The sequence below is a fragment of the Saccoglossus kowalevskii genome, chromosome 6, assembly GCF_978046115.1.
Source record: "Saccoglossus kowalevskii chromosome 6, keSacKowa6.1, whole genome shotgun sequence".
Classification (NCBI taxonomy): Eukaryota; Metazoa; Hemichordata; class Enteropneusta; family Harrimaniidae; genus Saccoglossus; species Saccoglossus kowalevskii.
This window is the reverse complement of record NC_140646.1, coordinates 27,236,756-27,262,460: the sequence shown is the minus strand read 5'-3', so window position 1 is coordinate 27,262,460 and position 25,705 is coordinate 27,236,756. Positions and strand designations below refer to the sequence as shown.

General features: G+C 36.2%; 1 protein-coding gene across 1 annotated transcript; it reads right to left on the bottom strand.

Moving 5' to 3' along the window:
• Positions 1–473: 473 nt before the first annotated feature.
• LOC100374300 (large ribosomal subunit protein mL52-like) lies at positions 474–25,492 on the bottom strand. The gene is made up of 5 exons (XM_002730902.3): positions 25,415–25,492; positions 4,080–4,176; positions 1,932–2,002; positions 1,402–1,466; positions 474–663 (listed from the first exon to the last, which is right to left on the bottom strand). The coding sequence occupies exons 1-5, from the start codon at positions 25,455–25,457 to the stop codon at positions 502–504; spliced, it is 438 nt and encodes a 145-aa protein (XP_002730948.3). The 5' UTR covers positions 25,458–25,492; the 3' UTR covers positions 474–501.
• Positions 25,493–25,705: the final 213 nt, after the last annotated feature.

The following is a 25,705-nucleotide window of genomic DNA, read 5'->3' as shown; positions in this document are numbered from 1 at the left end:
CAAAAAACAATTTTTTTTTCACCTTTTCTCAAGAACAATTTTGATTTTCAAATTTTGTCAGCATTTTAGTGATTTCATCTTAGTTTATTATTTTGTTATTCTTTGTTACCATTTTAGTGATTTTATCTTAGTCAATAAAGTTGATATTGATAATATACTGTATCGTATACTAGAAGTACATGTATATGTGCTATCAACACGGTCTTGACTGAAAAAGCTTTGAATGTCATAACTATACCTTCCTAACATCTTCTTAATTGTTTTTTTTGTGTACATAGTATAGTTGAGCTTAGCTTACACAAAGCTGTAGTTGGAAATATTATGCGATGTACTGTTTAATAGGTTAATTTCAGTCATTCCTGGGCTTGAGACGTTACATACATAGATATGTATATAAGTTTTCTAAATGATTTGAATACATTAATGTGGTGTCATTCAACTCAAACATCTTGACAAATAAAAAAAACTATAACTATGAATATGTAAATCTGATATTTATTATTAGCTCATTTCTGCTGTATCTTTCTTTGTTTTCCATGGTGTTCCCTTGGGTCGTAGCCGACTCTTCTTCACATTTTCTTCTGTGATTTGAATTTCTTCTTGTTTTGCCGCATGTTCTTTTTTAGCTTGAACAAGTTCCCTTGCAAAGACATCAATTCGTTCCTGGATTGAAACACACAAGTAGTAACCACATCAAACCTTGTTAATTTTATAAACCAAGAATAATGTAATCTTGAGCAATAACTTGTCCTTGTAGAATTGAAGGTTTACAATGAATGCTAGTCAACACAATTCTAGTTGATCTCAAATATGATGTACATTTATGAATTCTTGCTGATAGATGTAAGGTGGGAGATGACACCTTGGAATTCTGCTCATCTGTGATACAAATGTTAACCCTGAATGTGTTATTTATGCTTGCTAACATCTCATGTACACTATTGTCCTCCTATAACATTTTCACCAGTTCCCTCTTTTCATCACAAATTCACAAAATAGTCCCAGTTATAGTCTGCAAATAGCCAAATATTTTGACTGATAACTGAAAATTGACTCAAATTTTGTCTATTGGTTGCAAAATTAAGGTTCATTACCAAGAATATTGAAAAAATATGAGAAAGAAAGTGCAGAAAAATTTGGAAAAATGTATTGTAACAAACACTTTGATATGAATAAACCTACGATTGAGTTAATTTGCATAAAACTATAATGATCATGATTGTATATGATAGGAAAATCAAGTACTTATTCATATTTGGATTTTTAACAATTGTTGATTTTGTGGAACACTCCAAGAACATGCAGCATTGCAGTGGAAGGCAATTAGCATCCTTAAATCTGGTCACCATTTTCTCATCTATCATTCAGATTAAATGAACAGAGATAATACAGAGCACATACCGCTATTTTCCTTCTTCTCTCTAGATTATAACGTTGACGTTCAGTCTGTGGTGCGGGTCTTCCATCTGTAAACAAGAATGTTTGAAAAAGTTTGAATGTGATCGGTCAAAGCATGTCTGAGAAATGACTCTGGAGGCAAACATGTGTAAATGGACAGACAGAGGGAAACCAAATTAATAGTCTCTGATTTCGGAATATGTTTGAAACATGTAAAAAGATAAACCTCCATAAACCATACAACTTTCTGAGTCACTTAACTTCACTCCAGATAGGTTTCAATGAACAGAAAACATCAACTGTTTCATGTGTCAAAACCCAACCTTTGACTTTTAGATTGGTATTATTTCACGTAACCGAACTGACAACTTATCACAACTTGTCAAAACCATCCACAACCTACCAAAACTAAGTAAGGGCAAGTTTTTCGACATACATAAAAGCTTCTTCTAAAATACATGTATGTATTAGCCCGCAATTGTGGCGAATCACCATCCGGCCTCGCATAAATAGCAACATGACATGTATGTTACCTTCATACGTCCAATCAGGAAGATCTACTAGTGGACCATAATCATGGGTTGGATTCCTTGCTAAACCATGCCTGCAAGGTCAAAACAACAACAAAGTTTAACTACAGTAGCTACATGTATAAATTGTCACAAAATAAGTTAATGACATTTGAAGCTATTTGACTGTGTGTGACATGCAAACAAGCATCTTTAACCCAACATGTATGAATATCTTATGTTTGAAAGAAACCCAGTCATCTCCGAGAAACAGTTGAAGACACTTCAAGATCAAACAAATTTGAACTGGAGCTGATAACCAGTCAGAATATAAATCACGTACTAAAACTGTTGCTATTATTTCACATTTGTATGTTTAAATTTTCCTGGACACTACCAAGACTAACAGAAGTTGTTGTTTTGTTTTGTTTGGGGGAATTCAGATAATTTCATAAAAAATAGATCAATATCATGTTTCGTAATGGTTTATAGCAAAAGTGAATTTTAATATTTATTGAATTATTCACAGTAAAATTGATAAACATAGTGTAACTATTAAAACCTTGTCCATTGAGAATCGAGATTAAACAAATGGATGTATATATATACAAACAATGCAATAACTTTTCTTTGCATGGGAAAAAGGGACTTACCCCAGGCTAGAGGTTGTAATGTTCCGCCCGTCCGGTAGGATAATGATACACAAACAACACTCCAGAGTGTGCCGTTCATAAAATAGATGTAGCGCTAATTGGGTGATGCGAGTGTCAATCAAAAGCCCATTCTCTTTTTAGCAAATCACTTGACTGGCGCCATTTTTAGTTCTCGTTGTCAGCGTGTGTCTCGGTTTAGACTGTTGTGTGTAACTGTTCATAACGTGAAAATTTGGCCATGATTGCTAAGGAAAAGCTAAAATTTTAGAAGACATTCCTGGTGTGCCATCTCTCAAAGATGAACAGTTTATGGCAATTGAAGGGATTGTAAACCACTGTGACACTGTTGCGTTTTTGACAAAATCGCCGACAATCCGCCGAAACCATGATTTTGTGTTTCTTCAAGATTATCACAAGAGCAAATTAATAATGATAAAAGCAAAATAATATCCAATGCACATGATTAATTATGCTGGTTCATAAAATAACTCCAGTCTGACACAAGAAACTTTGAACAAGTTTGTCGATGAACTAAATCCAGATCGTGGTAGAGAACTGAATGACACAAACTCCGACAAAAATAACTCTCAAATGAACTCAACCACTTAAGATCAACGACAGCACTGGAGAAATTGGGATAAAAACACCAACATGATCAACGTTGATTTTACCCGCCATCTCCCATATATGGTTAGTTAATATATTCAGTTGGTTATTAACAGCTACATCAAGAGTCGTGTGTGATTGGCTATCGTTCAAACTGCAAAGGTAGCATGCATTTAATTAGTGAGTGGGCGGAACTCAGTTCCAATAGCAGTCAGACTGGATTGTTGTTTGCGTAGCATTATCCTACCGGGCAGGTGGAACATTACAACCTTCAGCGCCTGGGGTAAAAGGGACTAGACAAATCCTGAAATATATTTGAACATTTTATGGGAAAAAGACTGTTCATCTTCACCAGCCTAGGTTAATTTATTCGGGGTCACCTCACCATTATTCCTTGGTAGTATTCCCACTATAAACCTGCATTCACTCTTGACAAAATCACAATGATGCATACTCTGGTGTGTTTACATGGGGAAATCAATGACATAATATAAGACGGCAAAATCTATTGGTTCAAATTTAAAATTGATGGGAGTTGTCATTGGCCAATCAAATCCTTTAATTTAGGTGAGGTCAAATACAGCTTTTTCTAACATGATCACGTAGGGGTTATGAAGTCATCATAATCACATCAAAAATTAATTAATATTCATGTTCCTCAAATAATACCTCAAGCACTGTTTTAACCTCTTACACCTTCTTGACAAGGTAATACAAGTGACCCGGTGGACAGAGTGGTTAATCAGTGTATTGAGTAGAAGCCATTCAGGATGGATGACCAGACAGCTGATAGACAATTGCACTATGTTAATAGCTTATCAAGTGTTCCATCGGGCTAAAAACAAAACTATATAATCTGATTAATATACTTTAATAGTAGATATAGCCATTGGAAGTAAATACTAAAACCTACCTTTCTCTCCACTTGCCTCCAGCAAATAGTGAGCAGTTAACACTTAAATATCTACGCTGTAAGAAACACCTTGTACAAACTGAAAGCAATGTTGTCCCTAAAAAATAAAAATTCATTCATAATATTTCTTATCTTATTTCATCTTGTTGATTTGATTAAGATTTGACACAATAACTCAAACCCAATAAAATCATATTTGTAGATATTTTTTTTATCAAGTTACAAATTTGGTGAATTTTTACCAACTACTGTGGAATGCTTTATTTTCGCTGGAATTAATTTTCGCTGAAAAGGTATTTTTGGCGTTTTGCTTGGAATTTATTTTCACTGATTTTTGATGAGATTAATGTAAAATATAGGAAAAAATGTATATTCGGTGGATTTTATTTTCACAGAAAATAGCGAAAATAAATTCCAAGCGAAAATAAAGTATTCTACAGTAGTCATTTTCACACCCAAATTTAGGGCTTAAAATTATAGAAGCCATCAATTATCAGAGGCAAGTTTTGAGTGGTTGAATCATAATAGTAAACGGGAAAAAAACAATGATTTCAAGAAGTGAATCGAAATAACAATGACCACTACATATTGTGATTTGTAAACAATGTCTCAGTTCATTTACACTCCGTGCACTGAAAAAAAAACATTTGTAATTTGCAAACCAAACTGAAACGTGGCTCTTTAAAATACTGTAGAATACTTTATTTTCGCTTGGAATTTATTTTCGCTGAGGGGATGATTCCGTGAAAATAAAATCCAGCGAATATACTTTTTTCCTATATTTTACAATAAACTCATCAGAAATCAGTAAAAATAAATTCCATACAAAAGGCCCAAAAAGCCTTTTCAGCGAAAATTAATTCCAGCGAAAATAAAGTATTCCACAGTAGTATGATTCAACTAAATAATTTGATAATTTAAATGACAGATGTTTTACTTTTTTCAAAAACTGATGACAAATATGATGTTCGAAGGCAAGCCTGGTCAACCATTTCTGGTCGCAGGTGATGTCTAGACAGTTTGACAATTTTGGAAAAAAAATTGTTTTCCCAAACTAAAAAGCACTAATGTTCTTGAAAATAGTATGATACAAGTGAAAATTACGATAATTTGAATGGCCCTGATTTGAACGTTCCGGCCAAAAACAGGTTGATCATTTCGGCCCTGGTATTATATATATTCGATATGTGTTCATATCTATCTATGTTAAGGATGTAGTAGAGGTTTTTTTCTTTGAAAATATCAAATTTACTTTTTTTCCATATTCTCTTATACAAATATAAGAAGCATGCGTTTAACTAGAAAAATCAATTGTAGAGATGGTTTAGGAGGGTAATATATTTTGAATAAATCTGAGATACAGTGTGTTTTATAATTTTTGTGATTTTTCACGCTTAAGTAAACATCGGTATTTGGGGTTAGTCTATAGTTAGACGAGGGTTCTCCGAAACCGCCTATTCACATAGTTCATACCCACCATAGACTCCGGTGAGTCAAAATGACTATTTTGAACTGTAGGCATTAATCAGCGATTCTGCCGGTGACAGAGAGATAGAATCCAGGTCAGGGGAATCCCCATGACCTCAAGATTCTTTTACGCCTTACGTCACAAACCCACGTGACCGAGGTCACCTGGCAGCGGCACAGGTAGCCGTCCATCACTCTGGTTCCTTTCTCTCCGCCTCGATGACTTAGACCAACGCGACGGAAAGAGTGGGGAGGTTGGGGGGGACCCGGAGTCTATGGTGGGTATGAACTATGTGAATAGGCGGGTTCGCCTAAATTCACTACGTTTAATTACCCACCATAGACTCCGGTCAGTCAAAATGACTATTTTGAACTGTAGGCAGAGTCAGACACCGATAGGTGGCGGGTTTTCCCGAGCAAAAAAAAAAAAAAAAAAAAAAAAAAAAAAGAATGAGAAAAGACTTTTCCCCAGTCCGGGAAGAAAACAAACCCAAAAACCCAAGTTAAAACCCAAGAAGGGTGGTGTCTTACCTTGCCTGTGCTGTCCCCGATAGGTCCCCGGGTGATAAGCTTGAAGTAGGACCGAAACAGTTCGCATGAGGGCGTAGGTCGACAGAAGCGAAACCTGGGAGCTTCCAGGAAGTGCTAGTGGAACAGACAATCTGCCTGCAAAAATGCCGAGACTGACTTATCGCCTATGCGCAGAGGCCCCTGCGGTCGTTCGGGCTGGGTCAGCAAACAAGGCCTGACTCGCTACGACGGGGCCTAACCTGAAGAGACCCTGCTCAATAGATTGGGTGTCTCTTAGGTAGTAGTTGATGAAGACGTTCTGCATTCTCCAGAAGCCTGCCCTCAGAATGTGTTTAAGGGGGGCACCTGACGCTAGCGCTAGTGAGTTAGCAATCGCACGGACCTCATGTTCTCATACTTGGTGTCTCTGCAAGGTCTGTGTTGAGGAGGATAGTGCATTATAGACCTCCAGTACACTCGCAGTAATCCACCTGGAGATGGAAGTCGGGGAAGCCGGCTTATCCTGTTTGCCAGGGCCGTAACACAAAAACATGTGTTTGGTTCCCAGTCTAGAAAACCTGGTACGGTTCTCGTAGCAACTCAGTGCTCGGACCGGGCAGAGAAGCAATTCCTCCTGATCCTCCGGACTGACAATATTTGCCAGCCGGGAGATGACGATCAGTTGAGGATCGTGTCCTGGGATTTGGTTCTTGGCGAGAAACCATATTCGTGTCTTTAGTACAACTTGATCGTCCATAAAAGCGGCACAACCGTCCGCGAAGGACAGTGCGCGCCTAGCTCTGACCGGTGCCTACCTGAGGCGAGGGCCAGTAGGAAGCCTATTTTCCACATCAAAAATTTGAGTGGTACTGATTGGAGAGGCTCAAAGGGCAGTCTGCTTAGAGCAGACAACACAGCCGACAAGTCCCAGTTGGGCGGCTCCCTTGTATGGGGTCTTGGCGTCTGGATAGCAGTAAATAGTCTCCTAATAATAGGACAATCAGCTAGTCTTGTTCCCGTACGTTCTGAGTGGTGGGGGACAAGACCGACCTGTAGCCAACGCTTGCTGTGTAGGACAAACCCACTTCATCAAACAGGTGGACGAAGGAGCCTGCTACCTGGCCAATAGAGGGATGGTCTGGATCAATCTCCCTTCCGCTACACCAATCAGTGTATGCTTGCAGCCTAGAAATGTAGGCCGCGTAAGTGGAATCCCTGTTCGCCCTGGCCAGGACGTTGGCAGCTCGCTCAGATAAGGCTTTCGTATGTGCGGGTTTACTGAGAGCCTCTATGCGTGTAAGTGATACCCGCTGGGCTCGTTGGTAGTGCGCCGTCTGGTTGGGATGGCAGGTCTGGTAAGTCCGGAAGCACTGCTGGCGCTTCGACTAGCATTTCCAACAGAAGTGGAAACTAGGCCTTGCTTGGGCAATTGGGTGCAACCCATGATAATATGCGGGTGTGCACCTGTCGAAGTTTTCTCCGGTGCCCAGTGAACTAGCGGGAAGGGAGGAAAGGCATACACACGGGGCTAGCAAAGCGACCCTGGCCCAGGCTCTTGGAGTCAGCAGGAGTGTTACGTACGGCGGGAGCTTGGCGTTCCGGGGTGCGGCAAAACGGTCCAACCTTGGACCGTCCCACGGCCGAAATAGCCTAGAGGCTACCCACTGGGGTATCAGCTACTCCGTGTTCTGGAGACTGAGCCGCCCTGAAACTGTTCCCTGTTAGACTGTTCCTCACCCCTGGAAGGTGGTGTGCGGTTAGCTCCACATTGTATTCCAGGCACCAAAGGAGAATTTTGCTTCGCTACGATGGGAAATGCGTCCCCCCTGCTTCTTGAAGGAGACCACCGCTGTGTTGCCTGTGCGGAGCAGGACTCTGTGGTCTCGAACTACGGGTAGAAAGCGTGGTAGTGCTACATGTAAGTACACTGCTCTCAGTTCGAGCCGGTTGAAATGGTAGTCCCGAAACTAATGCGGGGGCCATATTCTTGGACTTGTTGGCCCAATAGATGCGCTCCCCAACCCTAGGGGGAGGTATCTGTTACCAGAGTCATACCTGCGGCGAGCGGGCCCAAGGGGCTCCCCTGTCCGAGGTTGGCCAGTGACGACAACCAGGGCAGGGCTTCCTTCACTTGGTTCGAGATCGAAACCCGCCTATCTAGTTCCCATAGGAGAGCTCAGCGTTATAGCAAGCGTTATATCGGGCAGCTGCGTAGTGCGGCCTGGGGAACGACCCTTCGAACCGAGGTCATCATTTCGATGATCCGTATTAGTTCACAGAGGGACACCGAGGGAACGCTGACTAGGCATTCGGCTAGGCTGCTTAGCGCTAAGCAATACGCTTGAAATAGCTAAGCCAAGCTTACCTCTGTGTCAAAACTTCATGCCCAGGGATACCAACTGCACGTTGGGTCGAGGTGGGACTTGTCGATTTACTAATGAGCCCAACTGGTGAAGTAAATCCTGTGTTAGCCTGACACGTTTGGCTATTACCCCTTACCCGGGTTGTTGGTAACCGGAAGTCTGGGTACGGATTTAGATGTACCGACATCTGGTGAAGCAGCAGCACTACCTGTTTCATCACTCTGGTGAACACGAAGGGTGCTGTGCCTAACCCGAACGGGGGGCACCCGAAATTCGAATACTTGGCCCAGCTGGGCGATTCGAAGGAGATGGCAACTCGCTGGGTGCATCGGTACATGCAGGTAGGCCTCGCTTAAGTCTAGCAGGGCTAGCCATTCAAAACGGTGGATGGAGAGAAGAACCCTGAATGGTGTCTCCATGTGGAACTGATCGAAGAGCACGTACTGATTCAGTCTGCCTAGGTCCAAAACTGGACGCCTGCCACTTGTAGATTTGGTACTATGAACACATTTGGGTAGAAGCCTGGCCTTAGTTCCGGCTGATGTACCCTGTGTATGGCGTCTTTCCCCAGCAAACTGCTACTTCCTGTCTGATTGAGTCCCCTGGCAGTGCCCAACAGGGGAGACACTGACGGGGGGAAATGGAGATTTCAGCGGTATCCCGTAACAGGATGTTACCACCTGGAAAGGTCCCGGGATCAGTCACCTGCTCGCAATCACTACACCGGCGCAATCTGTGTACGACAGGGATATGTGGCCATGTGTTCGGCAGTTGCGAGGGGGGGGGGTGCTCCCTTCCCCCCATGAGGTGAGTTCCCCAAGACCTGAAGTAGTCACTAAGTTGTGACCTGGCCACTCACCGAACACGTGACTGGGAATGGGGGTTCCCCGGAAGAGACGTGTTTGAATGCAAACATGTTTTCGTGTCTCTTCCTGCTTGCCCACCGAGGGGACACAGTGGAGTCAGCTCGCTCCGACTGCGTCTGATCTACCCGGCCTGCCAGGGACACAATTGCCTTAACAGTCCTTCGACCAAAGCCCTCAACTCGGAGGCAAACCCGGCATCGTACGAGGAGGGGTCCACAAAGGGACTAGCAACGGGCCCCATAGGAGGAAAACCTTCAGGGTCACAGCCTCGCTGCAGCCGGTAAAATCAGGATAAACACCGCCTGAAAAAACACACTGTGAGGATGTCCTCCGATCAGTGGGGGAGACCGAGAAGTATATCGGTACCTCTACCGTCGGGCCTCTTACTCGACGTCCTGATACACGAAGTACCGGTAGCCGAGCGTGAGGACTTTCCACTCATGCAAAACACACAACTCACTTTAACCGATTTGTTTACTGGACGCACGACTTTGTTGTGACGGTGTCAGTGTCAGCGATTTTGATGGCTCTGAAAGAAAATCTCAGGCCTCAGAACTCCAGTGAAAAAAACACGCTTTCACGCAAAAAACCCAAAACCCGCACGAAGCCACGACAAAGTATCTCGGATGCAGGTTCTATGCTGGTAAATTCTGAATATAATAACCACTGCACGATCGGTTCGAAACACTCGAGGAGACCAGAAAGAAAAAGGTAGCGAGCCTTGGAGCTGTCATTACATCGATATATTGATAAATACATTGAAAATAAAAGGCGACATGCATGAGGGAAAACGAATTACAGTTGTAAAAGGTGTCGCCATGAAAACCAACTGGTTACGTAGTGGCGCCGGATTTTAATTTCTTTGTCGTGAAAAATACTACACACAAAGGGGAAAACGACATGAGGATAAAAATGACAAGGAAAACTTATCCTACCAGCTACAATGTCGGATGCCGTGCAGCGGCAACAACCCAAGCTATAAATCCGGACAGGAAAAAGCAGGCGATCCAGCAGAGCTCGCTAGATTTCATCTCCACTCGAGGCGGAGAGTAAATCAGAGTGATGGACGGCTACCTGTGGCGCTGCCAGGTGGCCTCGGTCACGTGGGTTCGTGACGTAAGGGGTAAAAGAATCTTGAGGTCATGGGACTTCCTCTGACCTGGATTCTATCTCTCCGTCACCGGCAGAATCGCTGATTAATGCCTACAGTTCAAAATAGTCATTTTGACTGACCGGAGTCTATGGTGGGTAATTGAACGTAGTGAATAGTTGATCTAGAGTCCCAGCTGCTCCACGATGGTGATTTTTAGCATAGGTATTCTCTGACTTCAGCATTTGAAAGTTTATAGTACACCCCATCAAATAATTGTTGTTTGTGTGCGTTCCAAAAAAAAAATAATATAAAATACTAGTATAGTCAACTGTGTAAAAATAAAATATCATACAATAGTGGGTTTGCTGAAGGCCGTCTCAAAATCATTCACGTATATTTGCTTGTTCTAACAGTGGCACTGAATTTTCACCGTGTGGACGGAGTGTATAATTGGTACATTGTATATCTATCAGTAATACAGTAGTTTTCTGTATCGTGTGCGATACAGTGACTCGGCTGAAGCTAGCAGACAGTCCCAGCAGACAGTGGAAGCTAGCAGACACACTAGCAGCCACAGTCTATAAGGCATAATAATGCTTTGAATCAAAGTTTATCACATCTTTTTGCATCACGTAATCATAGTTTGACATCAATATATTAATATAAATGGCTAATATTCATTTAAACAGAGAAATTCTAACAAATGTACTCACTCCCCCTGAAAGTGTATCTCTATGTGAGTGTATATAAACACTATTCCCAATATTTTTTGGGAAATATTGAGTGTGCACCTTATCCACATATATGGTATGAAACATACATGTATTGACTACAATTTGTGATAGGTGACATTTAATAATTAGCAGACAATTTTAAAATATGGAAATCATAATTATGGTAGAACTGCTCTTTTTGCTAGCAGACACTAATTAAATCACAAATTACAGTTAAAATATTGAGTGTGCACCTTAACCACCTATGTGGTATGAAACATACATGTATGGACTACAATTTGTAATAGGTGACATTTAATAATTAGCAGACAATTTTAAAATATGGAAATCATAATTGTGGTATAACTGCCCTATCTATATGCTAGCAGACACTAATTAAGTCACTAATTACAGTAAAAATATTGAGTGTGCACCTTAACCACCTATGTGGTGTGAAACATACATGTATGGACTACAATTTGTGATAGGTGACATTTAATAATTAGCAGACAATTTTAAAATATGGAAATCATAATTGTGGTAGAACTGCCCTATCTATTTGCTAGCAGACACTAATTAAGTCACTAATTACAGTAAAAATATTGAGTGTGCACCTTAACCACCTATGTGGTGTGAAACATACATGTATGGACTACAATTTGTGATAGGTGACATTTAATAATTAGCAGACAATTTTAAAATATGGAAATCATAATTGTGGTAGAACTGCCCTATCTATTTGCTAGCAGACACTAATTAAGTCACTAATTACAGTAAAAATATTGAGTGTGCACCTTAACCACCTATGTGGTGTGAAACATACATGTATGGACTACAATTTGTGATAGGTGACATTTAATAATTAGCAGACAATTTTAAAATATGGAAATCATAATTATGGTAGAACTGCTCTTTTTGCTAGCAGACACTAATTAAATCACAAATTACAGTTAAAATATTGAGTGTGCACCTTAACCACCTATGTGGTATGGAACATACATGTATTGACAACAATTTGTGATAGGTGACATTTAATAATTAGCAGACAATTTTAAAATATGGAAATCATAATTGTGGTGGAACTGCTCTTTTTGCTAGCAGACACTAATTAAGTCACTAATTACAGTAAAAATATTGAGTGTGCACCTTAACCACTTATGTTATATGAAACATACATGTATTGACTACCATTTGTGATAGGTGACATTTAATAATTAGCAGAAAATCTTAAAATATGGAAATCATAATTATGGTAGAACTGCCCTATCTATTTGCTAGCAGACACTAATTAAGTCACAAATTACAGTAAAAATATTGAGTGTGCACCTTAACCACTTATCTGGTATGAAACATACATGTATGGACTACAATTTGTAATAGGTGACATTTAATAATTAGCAGACAATTTTAAAATATGCAAATCATAATTGTGGTGGAACTGCCCTTTTTGCTAGCAGACACTAATTAAGTCACAAATTACAGTAAAAATATTGAGTGTGCACCTTAACCACTTATCTGGTTTGAAACATACATGTATTGACTACAATTTGTGATAGGTGACATTTAATAATTAGCAGACAATTTTAAAATATGGAAATCATAATTGTGGTATAACTGCCCTATCTATATGCTAGCAGACACTAATTAAGTCACTAATTACAGTAAAAATATTGAGTGTGCACCTTAACCACCTATGTGGTATGAAACATACATGTATGGACTACAATTTGTGATAGGTGACATTTAATAATTAGCAGACAATTTTAAAATATGGAAATCATAATTGTGGTAGAACTGCCCTATCTATTTGCTAGCAGACACTAATTAAGTCACTAATTACAGTAAAAATATTGAGTAGCTAAAACTGCTGCATGGCCTACAAACAAAAAAACAGTGAAATATTTACAGGAGATATGGAGAGCAAACAGAGGGAATATCCAACATCTTCTATCATCCTTAGTCAATACAGTGGATAACAAGGAAACAGGCCTAAATAACAAACATAAAAAGATTAATCTTAACAATAAATCTTCATTTGATAAATCACCCAAGCTTTCGAATGAGAAAAAAGAAAAACAGGCCAGACCAAAACGAAATGCTAAGCTACCAGAAAAGTTTCGCCGTCAATCATGGTTAAGTACTGAAAAAAATTCAAACAAAAGTGAAAAGTTATATTGTGTCTGTAAAACAAAATATGATAAAAAAAAACAATACATCAAATGTCAAATGTGTAATGAATGGTATCATTATGATTGTTTGCAATTGAATTCTGGTTTTAAATCTGGAAAAGGGTTTACATTTGTGTGTGGTTTAGAAAAATGTAACGATAGTAGTACAGTATTTGAGATTAATGGAACAAAAATGCCAACTAGTGAAATAAAAGAAAATATTAGGAAAACAATAGAAGATAAATCACCAATACTAAATGCAATAAACTCAACAGATTCAACCAGGGATTTAGTTCTATTTGTAAATAATGACCAGTCTCAATTATGTAATAGCCAGGAAAATATAATTATAGATACACAAGTACAAAAACAAATGTCAAGCAAGGTTGGTCACTTTATAAATAGTAACAATAACAATAATACAAAATATGAAATTGAAAATAACATCAGTGATGACCAAGAAAAGGAAAGTGGTAGTTATAATGCAAAGCTTGGAGAAATACCAAATGCAGAATTAAATGACAGTAGTGTCAAGTATGACACAGAATCTAGTGATAGTGAAAATGAAATTAACCAACATGAGCAGGAGAAGAAAATTTATTCTCCTTCACATGAACCAGCCAATAAATTACTAATTAGAGAATTTATATCTCCTAATACAATGAGACATGTGTTTGGCTGTGACATGCCTTCTGGATTTGTAGAGAATGATATACCAAAATCATCCTCTTTCATTTTCCCCCCAAATACATGGGAACATCTTCGAAAACATCAAACTGGGAGACTATTTCCAAAAGGTGAATGGCAGTCAACAATTGAAAAGGGTATTGCACAGTCAAATCCATACTGTGCTATAATGTTTAATTATCACAAAGTCACAACAACAAATTCCCCAAATCCAAAGGGCTGCTTTTTCCAAGCACGAGGTCATTGTCAGTCGCAACACTGTTGTGTGACAGTGACAATAAAAATGAAAAAATTATACAAATGTGAAATATATTATGAAGGAAAAATGAAGCATGATCCAACAGAAAATATAGCTCGACCCATTCGTGGCGAGAGAAGACGTGAGTTAGAAAACAAATTTGCAGCTGGTACAAAGCCATTTAAACACTACATAACAGAAATGGAAAATTTAGATGGAAAACAGATTCTTTCAGGCAACAGAAATACAACTGGTAAAACTCAAAGTGTATTTCAGAAAATTTCAAGTGAAGCCAGAACCAGTAAAAGACTACATAATGATGAAATACAAAGTATTCTGACAATGAAAGATGAAATGGCATCTAACCAACAAAATTGTAAAGTTAAAGGGTTTATACAACATTTTAGTGTCTCACCACTTTTTGTTGTTTGTTTTACTGAAGCAGGTGTCCGGTTTTGGCATGATTTGAGTAAAAAGTTGTGGCTTTCTGGGATGCTACTGGTGGATGTCTTAAATCAACATTATCATCTGGGCGTTTGTTTTACTATGAACTAACAGTTGCAAATCCAGTTGGTCAAGGGCCAGATCTCCCACTTTCCTTTATGATCACTGAAGCACACAGCTTACCATACATATCATTCTGGATGCAGTGTTTTCGTCATGCAGAAAAAACAATATTTGGATTTCATGAAATATCACAACCATTACAAATTAACAGTGATGAAAGCTGGGTTTTTCTTTTGGCAACTTTAGAAGTTTTTAATCAGGAAACATTAGAAGCTTTTCTACAAAGAGCCTGGCGTATAGTCAATGGCCAATCAAGAAAGGATGACTTGCAAAAAACAATTCCTCATGCATGTGCAAGTCATTTCATGAAAAAGGTTAAACGTTCACTCAAAACATTCATTAGTGAAAAATCAGCAAATCTGAGCATCATGTATTGCATGAGTCTTCTTTTAAATTCTCCAAACTTAGATGATTTTGATGAAACTTTGTATAAAATAATGGTGCTTTTGCACAGTAAACAACAATCACCAACATTAGAACAGGCATGCAAACATTTGGAGTCAAAAGTCAGGAACATTGATAATTTAGGTGGGGTCACCATTAAATATTGCATTGAAAAACCAGATAATCTTTCAAAAGAAGAGACAAAAACTGTTTTAGCCCAACAAACTGAAGAGGATTTTCTTACAACATTCAATTCAAATTTCAAACAACATTTCAATGAGATCAAAGAAAAGGCAAAAATTGAAATCATTTGTCACCTTCAACACCAGATCCAAATCATTCAATTCAAACGATTTCGGCAAATAGTAATGTAGTTGTTGGATTAGAAAACTTTTCTAATAATTGTTGGTTTAATGCTGTTATTCAAAGTATTCTACACTGTGAATCAGTAAAGAATTCCCTGATGAAAAATCAATCAACACTCAGGGATTTCATAGAAGTATCACAAAATGAACGATTTTCGTTTGACAACTTGCATCAGTTACTAAACAAGATGTTAACAACTTCCAAAATGTCTCTAACAAAAACAGATATGGCCAATACACTTAGGTCTAGCAGTCAAATAGCGAGATTACAATTAAGGAAGCAACATGATGCACATGAATTTTATATTAACTTCATTGATAAATTCCTCAAGTACAGGGGCTTACAGACAGAAATGATAATAACACGAGAAAGAACTTGCAACACATGTGGGCATAAAACAAGAACAGATGAAATATTAAGTTACATACAACTAAACTTCCCAACTAACCGAAAACAAGATAGTTTTACACTACAAGATATTTTACAGCGTTTATTTGAAAGAGAGGAAATTCACGTAGACTGTGAGAGTTTGCAATGTAAAAATGAAAATCGAATAATTACGTCACAAGCCTTCATTAAATCAACATCTAATATTCTTGTCATATTATTGACCAGGCACAGCTGGAATAAAAGAACAAAACGGTTATCTAAAATCAAAAATGAAATTGAACTGGAGGACAAAATTGATCTTTCTCCTTTAATGAAAAACCCTATTAGTGAAAATAACTACATAATAAAGTCAAGTGTATCTCATGCTGGCCCTACAGCCAGTTGTGGTCACTATGTCTCAACATTATATTCTGAAGATAATCTTCCAATCATGTGTGATGATACTGACACTTATCACATTACACAAATTCCTCCAAATTATCATGAGTACATAATATTTTTTGAAAAAGATATAAAAGAAAAAATTTCACCCATACCTCACTGGCAAAACACTTTATTATCAGCAATGCAAAATTGTTTGGCAGTTAAAAATATAGCAGCAGAAATAAGCCAAAAAACACACAAAGATGATACCATGAAAAAAATAATTCATGGAGATTTTAATATACTGAAAACAGTTTCAATGAACCTAGGTGAACCACTTGCAGATGTATCTACAATAAAGTTTATAAATCATGTTTTAGGAGACATGCTAACATCACAAAGTAAAAAGAAATTTGTTATTAAACTATTACAACATTTTAATTGTCTGCACTGTCAAACTGTGTCAACAAGTGGTATTAAAGAAATTACATCCCTGCCTGTCAACAATTTCACAAAAGACTCTGTTAAAAATGCAATAAATGAAATAAGATTAAAGCCTATGAATCCAAAATGTAATTCTAACACATGTACAAAGCCAGATAAATTTAGAAGTTTTAAGCCTAGTGCAGAACCTTACATTTTTCAAGTAGGACAAACAATAATACTTTATACAAAAAAAACATCAACTGACTTCCAACTAACAGCAAATCTTGATCTTTCCGCGGTTGTTGATGAATTCCCAACTTTTATAAGTAAAAGGACTGTATTTTCAATGAAGACCATTGTTGTTTGTAAATCTGTTAGTTCTGGAAACGTACAATACAATACTTATATTAAAAATGTTGGGAAGTGGGAACTCACATCTATGTCCAGCCCACAGAATAAATCATTTTGTACATTTAGTAAACTTCACACTGACTGTTTTGAGGCAGAGGAATGCATAGCATTTTATGACAGAATAACTCAGAGTAAATATTCATCATCCGATATTAAATTCAAACATAGCTCTGATAATGATATGAATAGTTGTGGTAAAAATAAAATTGTAATATCAATTGGAAAGAAAACGTATGGGAAAATGTTGGAGGATATGCGAGATATTGATGATATTTTAGTGGTAGGGATAAATATACAAAAACAATGTATCTTTGATTTAATAAATGGACATTGGCTAGATGACTGTTTGATTACATCATACATAAGACTTCTTGTTGAAGGCAATAATAAACAGAATACAATTTTAGTCCAAGATGCTTGTTGGGCACTCCAAAAACTGTCAAGTTCATTAAATGCTGGGTTACCAATGCCCTATAGACAAACAAATTGGTTCAATTATGAATATATCTATATACCTTCAAATTTAAGGGGATCACACTGGATTATATTTATAGTCAAAATTAAACTACAGGAAATTTATGTAATTGATCCTTATGGCCCACTTGATAGTAATGGCGAACACCTTTTAGAACAGCTATTTAAATACATACAATTTATACATCTATTAAGATATGAAATAAAAATCATTTAACCCAATGGACTGTAAAAGTCTTGTCTCAAAATAAATTATTCATAAAGCAGAATGATACACAAAACTGTGGGTTGTTAATTTGTGCATATGCCAAGTGCATATTGCTTGATGCACCATTGTCAGTAGACACAAGTTTAGAGATGCTAAACAGCATGAGAGTTACCATGGCATATGAACTAATTACACAGAATATCCTAGTTAGAAAGCAAATTACAAGTGAAACCAATATTAAAACCATTCAAACAACAGGTAAAATAGAGCAAACAAAATTGCAAGATAGAAGATTTTCACTTGATAAACAAAAAGTTAATATACCTAAACTATATAAACGGTCAGTCGAATGGGTAGAAACATCTGTAATTTGGAGATATCGGGAGGTAGATAGAAGAGTAATTAAAAATCCAAGCAAGAGAAGTGACTTCCTTGATGGATTTATAAAACCAAAAATTATCCGTGAAAATTTCAAAATTTCAGAACCACTTACACTCTCAGTTAAACTTGACACTGGACATGCATACTTATATGATGGCAATCATCGAATACGTATTGCGAAAGAATTAAATATAAAATGGATACCAATAGTGATTTCAACAGTATTTCTTAATGACTTAACAGATATTCATGGAAATGAATGGCAGAAAGTTCCATCATGGAAAGGGTGTCTGATCCAGATACAGCAATTGCCAATTACACCTTCCGATCTTGGATTTGATGCTTGTGCCACTTGTCCATTAGACAAATAAATAAATAAATAGCTTAGTTTTACAATGTTCAGTCATGCCTACCTATAACGTGATCGGCTTGATTAAAACTTGATCGGCTTTACTATCCAAAAGCTCCAAGTTTGAAATACAAGCATCTGAGAGCGCTGGAAAAACCAGCAGCCTAGGGATGCAAGCATCCCTAAGTAACCAGTACTAAAATTTGTAGCTGTTGAAAAACAGCCACAAACTTTAGGCCGTCCATAAATCCCAGAATTACCTTTGGTAGAAGTCTGATTTCAAAGATTTCTTATTTCAGAATTCTTTCTTTTCAGAATTTAAAACCATGGTAATCATGTCATCACCCCATCCATCCTTTCCTGGGCTGCAGGTATCACACAATGTACAGCTTTGTGGGTATCTGCTATGGCATCAGACACTGTTAAGACAAATAGGACATGACAGTAGTCCATAAGCATAAATGTTTCGGGTGAGATCACATCATCTGAAACTTACCCACAGTAAATTGGACCTGCTTTTAAATTTTGTTTTTTTTAACATTACAATTTTATATCTTGCAGATATTTTGTGCCTTACTGCATTCATCATATATTCTTGATCTAATTATCAGGGAAAATGTATGCACTCCCAGTACAGGAAATATCATAGCATAGGATTTTTTGTGATAAGTCATCAGTAAAAATTACTTATTTTAGGGAATTAACAAACTATTTTGAAAAGACAACCTGAAAAGCTCATTAAAATTTTGGCACAATTATCACTGAGCTTTGAATTTTTTTGACCTGTCAATAATTATCACACACAAATAATCACAGTTTATATTTGGTTAGTGAATATGTTTGTTTTTTTTAAATTCAATTAGGAAAATCTATTGTCATTGTTTACCACAATGAAATTTGTTTCGACAAATCATTTTTGGAAATGAATTTTTTTTAATGTTTTTACAGAAAACTTTTAAATAAACTCGTTTGAACTTCAATGAAATGTGTTGCATTCCATTATTATAACTGTTACCAGTGTCATTGTCACAGTCGTCATAACATGTTGTGTCATAGATGAGTCCCATGCGTACAACTTACGTAAAATACATTTTTTATTTAAAATTTGAATGTGAACCGTATGACGATTGTGACATTATGAGTGAAAGCAATGATTCATATATACGCACTTTCACCCCCACATATAATACCACAAGTACACCTCAAACAACAGCACCTTTATTATATTTCTGAGACCGAATACAATTCACCAATCTTTGAAATGTCACATACAGATGTGTTCAAAAATGTTATTGATGCATTTGTATGTCTTCCTTATTTAGAAAATTATGTGTCACTTTAACGTCACATTCTTTTGTTCACTTCAGACACAAGAACACTATTAAATATTGCATAATGCTAAAGATTCTTTATTGCGATTTTGTGTTATAGTTTCATTAATTATTATTAAAAGCAGGGAAAAAATGTATAATAATATTATGAGGTTATTATGAGGTTGATGCAACGGCATACCGTCTGAGTGCATATTTTGAGATATCCTCAGAATAACCTTACTATTATACATCTTTTCCTTCCAAAGGTACATAATGGGAAAGCTGAGGTCCAAAATGTTTAGAACAGAATCAGCGAACTTCTTTGTGTGGAGTCAATTCAAAGTCTAGCGGCAGCCATGTTTGTTTTTATCATTAGAGGACGCTTATGCATGTAATCATTCCATATTTGGAATTTGCATTTCCTTATATGGTAGGATGAAAATACCCCATAAAATACCGCACAATTACGGCATGCTGTAACTTCTGGCATTACGGTGACAGATGTATAATAATATTATGAGGTTATTACAAGAATAACACGAAGTATACACAACAGCAGTATGGTGATCATATCGACAGAAGTGTAGCAGAGGTTGATAAGTTACCGTAATGCTAGAGTGCATATAGATTGCGATAATCTCATTAATATAGTGATAATTAATGAGTGGAAGCTAAATGACAGTGCACACCCGATATTTTTAATTAAATTGGTGATTTAAATTGCATAGATGGGCAGTTCTACCACAATTATGATTTCCATATTTTAAAATTGTCTGCTAATTATTAAATGTCACCTATCACAAATTGTAGTCAATACATGTATGTTTCATACCACATAGGTGGTTAAGGTGCACACTCAATATTTTAACTGTAATTAGTGACTTAATTAGTGTCTGCTAGCAAATAGATAGGGCAGTTCCACCACAATTATGATTTCCATATTTTAAAATTGTCTGCTAATTATTAAATGTCACCTATCACAAATTGTAGTCAATACATGTATGTTTCATACCACATAGGTGGTTAAGGTGCACACTCAATATTTTAACTGTAATTAGTGACTTAATTAGTGTCTGCTAGCAAATAGATAGGGCAGTTCCACCACAATTATGATTTCCATATTTTAAAATTGTCTGCTAATTATTAAATGTCACCTATCACAAATTGTAGTCCATACATGTATGTTTCATACCACATAGGTGGTTAAGGTGCACACTCAATATTTTTACTGTAATTAGTGACTTAATTAGTGTCTGCTAGCAAATAGATAGGGCAGTTCTACCACAATTATGATTTCCATATTTTAAAATTGTCTGCTAATTATTAAATGTCACCTATCACAAATTGTAGTCAATACATGTATGTTTCATACCACATAAGTGGTTAAAGTGCACACTCAATATTTTTACTGTAATTTGTGACTTAATTAGTGTCTGCTAGCAAAAAGGGCAGTTCCACCACAATTATGATTTCCATATTTTAAAATTGTCTGCTAATTATTAAATGTCACCTATCACAAATTGTAGTCAATACATGTATGTTTCATACCACATAGGTGGTTAAGGTGCACACTCAATATTTTTACTGTAATTAGTGACTTAATTAGTGTCTGCTAGCAAAAAGAGCAGTTCCACCACAATTATGATTTCCATATTTTAAAATTGTCTGCTAATTATTAAATGTCACCTATCACAAATTGTTGTCAATACATGTATGTTCCATACCACATAGGTGGTTAAGGTGCACACTCAATATTTTAACTGTAATTTGTGATTTAATTAGTGTCTGCTAGCAAAAAGAGCAGTTCTACCATAATTATGATTTCCATATTTTAAAATTGTCTGCTGATTATTAAATGTCACCTATCACAAATTGTAGTCCATACATGTATGTTTCATACCACATAGGTGGTTAAGGTGCACACTCAATATTTTTACTGTAATTAGTGACTTAATTAGTGTCTGCTAGCATATAGATAGGGCAGTTATACCACAATTATGATTTCCATATTTTAAAATTGTCTGCTAATTATTAAATGTCACCTATCACAAATTGTAGTCCATACATGTATGTTTCATACCACATAGGTGGTTAAGGTGCACACTCAATATTTTTACTGTAATTAGTGACTTAATTAGTGTCTGCTAGCATATAGATAGGGCAGTTATACCACAATTATGATTTCCATATTTTAAAATTGTCTGCTAATTATTAAATGTCACCTATCACAAATTGTAGTCAATACATGTATGTTTCAAACCACATAGGTGGTTAAGGTGCACACTCAATATTTTTACTGTAATTAGTGACTTAATTAGTGTCTGCTAGCATATAGATAGGGCAGTTATACCACAATTATGATTTGCATATTTTAAAATTGTCTGCTAATTATTAAATGTCACCTATTACAAATTGTTGTCAATACATGTATGTTTCAAACCAGATAAGTGGTTAAGGTGCACACTCAATATTTTAACTGTAATTGGTGACTTAATTGGTGTCTGCTAGCAAATAGATAGGGCAGTTCTACCACAATTATGATTTCCATATTTTAAAATTGTCTGCTAATTATTAAATGTCACCTATCACAAATTGTAGTCAATACATGTATGTTTCATACCACATAAGTGGTTAAAGTGCACACTCAATATTTTTACTGTAATTTGTGACTTAATTAGTGTCTGCTAGCAAATAGATAGGGCAGTTCTACCATAATTATGATTTCGATATTTTAAAATTGTCTGCTAATTATTAAATGTCACCTATTACAAATTGTAGTCCATACATGTATGTTTCATACCACATAGGTGGTTAAGGTGCACACTCAATATTTTTACTGTAATTTGTGACTTAATTAGTGTCTGCTAGCAAATAGATAGGGCAGTTCTACCATAATTATGATTTCCATATTTTAAAATTGTCTGCTAATTATTAAATGTCACCTATTACAAATTGTAGTCCATACATGTATGTTTCATACCACATAGGTGGTTAAGGTGCACACTCAATATTTTTACTGTAATTTGTGACTTAATTAGTGTCTGCTAGCAAATAGATAGGGCAGTTCTACCATAATTATGATTTCCATATTTTAAAATTGTCTGCTAATTATTAAATGTCACCTATCACAAATGGTAGTCAATACATGTATGTTTCATACCACATAGGTGGTTAAGGTGCACACTCAATATTTTTACTGTAATTTGTGACTTAATTAGTGTCTGCTAGCAAATAGATAGGGCAGTTCTACCATAATTATGATTTCCATATTTTAAAATTTTCTGCTAATTATTAAATGTCACCTATCACAAATGGTAGTCAATACATGTATGTTTCATATAACATAAGTGGTTAAGGTGCACACTCAATATTTTTACTGTAATTAGTGACTTAATTAGTGTCTGCTAGCAAAAAGAGCAGTTCCACCACAATTATGATTTCCATATTTTAAAATTGTCTGCTAATTATTAAATGTCACCTATCACAAATTGTTGTCAATACATGTATGTTCCATACCACATAGGTGGTTAAGGTGCACACTCAATATTTTAACTGTAATTTGTGATTTAATTAGTGTCTGCTAGCAAAAAGAGCAGTTCTACCATAATTATGATTTCCATATTTTAAAATTGTCTGCTAATTATTAAATGTCACCTATCACAAATTGTAGTCCATACATGTATGTTTCATACCACATAGGTGGTTAAGGTGCACACTCAATATTTTTACTGTAATTAGTGACTTAATTAGTGTCTGCTAGCAAATAGATAGGGCAGTTCTACCACAATTATGATTTCCATATTTTAAAATTGTCTGCTAATTATTAAATGTCACCTATTACAAATTGTTGTCAATACATGTATGTTTCAAACCAGATAAGTGGTTAAGGTGCACACTCAATATTTTAACTGTAATTGGTGACTTAATTGGTGTCTGCTAGCAAATAGATAGGGCAGTTCTACCACAATTATGATTTCCATATTTTAAAATTGTCTGCTAATTATTAAATGTCACCTATCACAAATTGTAGTCAATACATGTATGTTTCATACCACATAAGTGGTTAAAGTGCACACTCAATATTTTTACTGTAATTTGTGACTTAATTAGTGTCTGCTAGCAAAAAGGGCAGTTCCACCACAATTATGATTTGCATATTTTAAAATTGTCTGCTAATTATTAAATGTCACCTATTACAAATTGTAGTCAATACATGTATATTTCATACCAGATAAGTGGTTAAGGTGCACACTCAATATTTTTACTGTAATTTGTGACTTAATTAGTGTCTGCTAGCAAATAGATAGGGCAGTTCTACCATAATTATGATTTCCATATTTTAAAATTTTCTGCTAATTATTAAATGTCACCTATCACAAATGGTAGTCAATACATGTATGTTTCATATAACATAAGTGGTTAAGGTGCACACTCAATATTTTTACTGTAATTAGTGACTTAATTAGTGTCTGCTAGCAAAAAGAGCAGTTCCACCACAATTATGATTTCCATATTTTAAAATTGTCTGCTAATTATTAAATGTCACCTATCACAAATTGTAGTCCATACATGTATGTTTCATACCACATAGGTGGTTAAGGTGCACACTCAATATTTTAACTGTAATTTGTGATTTAATTAGTGTCTGCTAGCAAAAAGAGCAGTTCTACCATAATTATGATTTCCATATTTTAAAATTTTCTGCTAATTATTAAATGTCACCTATCACAAATGGTAGTCAATACATGTATGTTTCATATAACATAAGTGGTTAAGGTGCACACTCAATATTTTTACTGTAATTAGTGACTTAATTAGTGTCTGCTAGCAAAAAGAGCAGTTCCACCACAATTATGATTTCCATATTTTAAAATTGTCTGCTAATTATTAAATGTCACCTATCACAAATTGTAGTCCATACATGTATGTTTCATACCACATAGGTGGTTAAGGTGCACACTCAATATTTTAACTGTAATTTGTGATTTAATTAGTGTCTGCTAGCAAAAAGAGCAGTTCTACCATAATTATGATTTCCATATTTTAAAATTGTCTGCTAATTATTAAATGTCACCTATCACAAATTGTAGTCAATACATGTATGTTTCATACCATATAAGTCGATAAGGTGCACACTCAATATTTCCCAAAAAATATTGGGAATCGTGTTTATATACACTCACATAGAGATACACTTTCAGGGGGAGTGAGTACATTTGTTAGAATTTCTCTGTTTAAATGAATATTAGCCATTTACATTAATATATTGATGTCAAACTGTGATTACGTGATGCAAAAAGATGTGATAAACCTTGATTCAAAGCATTAGTATGCCTGATAGACTGTGGCTGCTAGTGTGTCTGCTAGCTTCCACTGTCTGCTGGGAGTGTCTGCTAGCTTCAGCCGAGTGATACAGTGTTACAAGCCCTGAAAGTTCATAGTTTTACAACTAACTCCAGTGGCACAGTTCTTTGTAAGATAGAAAAACTGTCGTGAAGGTAAAATCCCTTCGAACATAACTAATAGACGATCGATGTATTGTATTACTGTGAAATATGTGTAAGTATCTCCTTTATTACCCATTAGAAAAGCACTCACCTCTCGTGGACGCCGCCATTTTGTAGCAGGGTGAAGTTGACATCAGAATCGGATTGGCATCTTATTGGCATCGGGTTAACATCCTATGTGGAAATAAAGGGTAATAATACTATTATATTGTGACAAACAATTTATTTATTACAATCATAAATAATGTAATCAATTCCAGATTACCTCTGAATGTGCGAAAAATTCTGAAACGCTATGTTTTTAATACGATGCTAATCTGATGCCAATCCGATTCTAACTTCATTTTTGTTCGCTCATTATTCAACAATTTACTTCCGCGTT